We start from the raw sequence: 2,631 nt of genomic DNA, 5'->3' as shown, positions 1-2,631 counted from the left end.
CTCCCCATCCCGATCCCGCTGGTGCAGATCCCCCTGCACAGCGCAGCCCCCAGCGATGGGACCCCGTGCCGTCCCCGCCGCCCCATTCCCGCCTCCGAGCCTGGGGTTTATTGCCCTGAGATCCGCGGGAGGCAAAGTCCAGGGGTGGAGCGAGGCACGGGGGGGGTGACTCACTGCCCTGGCCCCGCTGTCACCGCCAGCCCGGCTGTCACACCCGTGCTGTGCCTGGCTGAGCCCGGCCCTGCCGGACTCTCTGTCCCCGGCACCCAGCTCAGCAGCGCCTGGGTGAGGGGACAGCCACCCAGCTCCTGTCTTTTCCTGGTGATTCCAATGTGGGTGGGACAGGCTGTGACACCCTGCTTTGCTCATCCCAGCCGTGATGTCCCCCATGCCCCCTGTGTTTGGATGTGCCCAAGACCCTCTCCCCTCCCCTCTTCTTCCACCCCAAAACTTTTTGGTGGGGGTGAATGGGTGCTTCTTGTGTAGGGTTTCAGGGAGGGATGTGGGGCTGTGTGTGCTGTCCCCTGCCACCCTTTCTGCCACCAGCCTCTCCAGGCTCTCTCAGTGAGTACCAGGCGGTCCAGGAGGGCTCTGGAGCCCCCAGAACAATTGGAGTGAATCCAAAATGGTGGCTCAGACAACAAATTCCAAATTCTCACCCAGGCCCAGTGCAGAATGAAGTCCAGGTGGAGAGGGATTCTCATGCTGGGAGGCAAATGCACGCGGTAATGAACAATCTCAAAAGGATGCCAGCAACAGGGCAGGATGGGGAGAGGAGGCTGGAGCACTATCAAACAATTAGGAAGGTGGCAATTACCAGCCTAATGAGATATCAGGTCGAATCCTAAAAGCATCAAGATTCTTTCACAGCGAGATATAACTGCTGCAGTGTTTGTCCTCTGGGGTATTTGCTTGGACAAAACATTTCCTTTCCCGCAAGACCAACAGAATTTTGATGGGAGAAGAGGCAGCCTGTGTGCAACTGCCCAGTGCTCTCAGTGCCTGACCCGTGATTGTGCAGAAACGCCCCAAAAAGCAGCTTTATTTGGGGACAAATACGCTGCTTGGAGCTTCTGAGGACGTGGAGACCGCAGTTTTCCTCACTGGAGAAGAGCAGCACCGGAGGGAGGGAGCGTGCCCTGCTCGGACACACCAACAGGTTGGCCCCAAGGAAAGGTAGGGGATCGGGACCAGAGTCCAGCCCTGGGCACTGCTTGTTTCTCCCTGGATGTCCCCAAAGCCCCTCTCACCGCTCCCATGGTTGTCCTCAGTCAGGATGACTGGATTGATCCAACCCTTCCTCCGCCCTCACCTCACCCCCAGCCATCCCACGGCCCCCCTGTCCCCAGCCCTGTTGTGCCACCTCACTGGGATCCCCTTCCCTGTCACAGCCCCTGGGGTCCCACTAACCCCGCTCTGCTCTGACCACAGCTGGGGACCACATCCCTCCTGCCACCATGGAGCTGAACCAGACATCCCCACCTCCCTCACCTCCCGTGATGGACACTGAAGGAGATGATTCCTATGGGATCAATGTCACTGATGTGGCCGTAAACAGCGTCACTCTGTTCATCTGCCTCTGTGGGCTGGCTGGGAACGGGGCTGTGCTCTGGCTCCTGGGATTCCACATCCGTAGGAACCCCATCACTGTCTACATCCTCAACCTGGCCGTCGCCGACTTCACCTTCCTCCTCTTCATGGTCCCCTCCTCCCTGCTCTACCTGCTGGAGGAATTGTCCTGCTCCACTGTCGTGTCCCTGAAGTACCTGAGGTCCCTTCTCCTGCTGTCGCTGTTCTCCTACAACATGGGGCTGTACCTGCTGACGGCCATCAGCATCGAGAGGTGTGGGTCAATTCTCTTCCCCCTCTGGTACCGCTGCCGCCGTCCCCAGCGCCTCTCATGGGTGGTGTGCGCCCTGCTCTGGGCCCTCTCCGTCGCTGTCATGGTCGTGGTGACCTCCCTGTGCCTGTCACACGAGCACGAGCACTGCCGGGTGGCTCTCATCTCCATGTACGCCCTCAGCTTCCTCATCTTTGCTCCACCCATGGTCATCTCCAACGTGATCCTCTTCATCAAGGTCCAGTGTGGCTCCAAGAGACGTCAGCCTAAGAGGCTCTATGTCGTTATCTTCCTCACTGTGCTCTTCTTCCTCATCTTTGGAGTTCCCCTCAGCCTCTCCAATTTCCTGAAGCAGCTCAGCCCCACCGTCGTGTCCTCATCCTCCCAGGTGGTTTTCCTGCTGGCCTGCATCAACAGCAGCATCAACCCCTTCATCTACTTCTTGGTGGGGAGCTGCTGGAGGCGCTGCTCCATCGTGTCCCTCCAGGTCGCCTTCCGGAGGGTCTTTGAGGAGACAGGGACCACCACAGTGTCCAGCTGAGAGGCCACTGTGGTCCCACCACCCGTGCTGTCCACACTGGCTTCATGCTCAGCTGCCCACCCTCACTCCCAGCCAGGCCTGCAGGTCACCTTCCTGCAGCTGTGAGTCAGGATGCATCCCACAGCTTTTCCATCCCTTTCCCCATCCCACTGATCCATGTTGCTGAGTCTATCCCTGTCCCTATCCCTATCCCTATCCCTACCCCTACCCCTACCCCTATCCCTATCCCTATCCCTATCCCTATCCCTAT

General features: G+C 59.1%; 2 protein-coding genes across 2 annotated transcripts in view; one reads left to right on the top strand and one right to left on the bottom strand.

Moving 5' to 3' along the window:
• The window catches only part of LOC102033141 (rho-related GTP-binding protein RhoF-like), a 2,989-nt gene extending 1,730 nt beyond the window's left edge, over positions 1-1,259 (bottom strand). Inside the window, exon 1 of the mRNA XM_014311366.1 lies at positions 1,251-1,259. Within this exon, the coding sequence (XP_014166841.1) occupies positions 1,251-1,259 (9 nt within the window). The remainder of the gene's footprint in view (positions 1-1,250) is intronic.
• A 198-nt stretch (positions 1,260-1,457) lies between these two features.
• Positions 1,458-2,381, top strand: LOC102032310 (mas-related G-protein coupled receptor member H-like). Its single transcript, XM_005431099.1, has one exon. The coding sequence runs from the start codon at positions 1,458-1,460 to the stop codon at positions 2,379-2,381; it is 924 nt and encodes a 307-aa protein (XP_005431156.1).
• The last annotated feature ends 250 nt before the right edge of the window (positions 2,382-2,631 follow it).

This window comes from Geospiza fortis, unplaced genomic scaffold (genome assembly GCF_000277835.1).
Source record: "Geospiza fortis unplaced genomic scaffold, GeoFor_1.0 scaffold578, whole genome shotgun sequence".
NCBI lineage: Eukaryota > Metazoa > Chordata > Aves > Passeriformes > Thraupidae > Geospiza > Geospiza fortis.
Note: the sequence above shows the minus strand (reverse complement) of the source record. Positions and strands in the feature narration are given on the sequence as shown.

Excerpts from the sequence above, each read along its gene's own strand:
- LOC102032310 (XM_005431099.1), top strand. The coding sequence starts at position 1,458 with ATGGAGCTGAACCAGACATCCCCACCTCCCTCACCTCCCGTGATGGAC.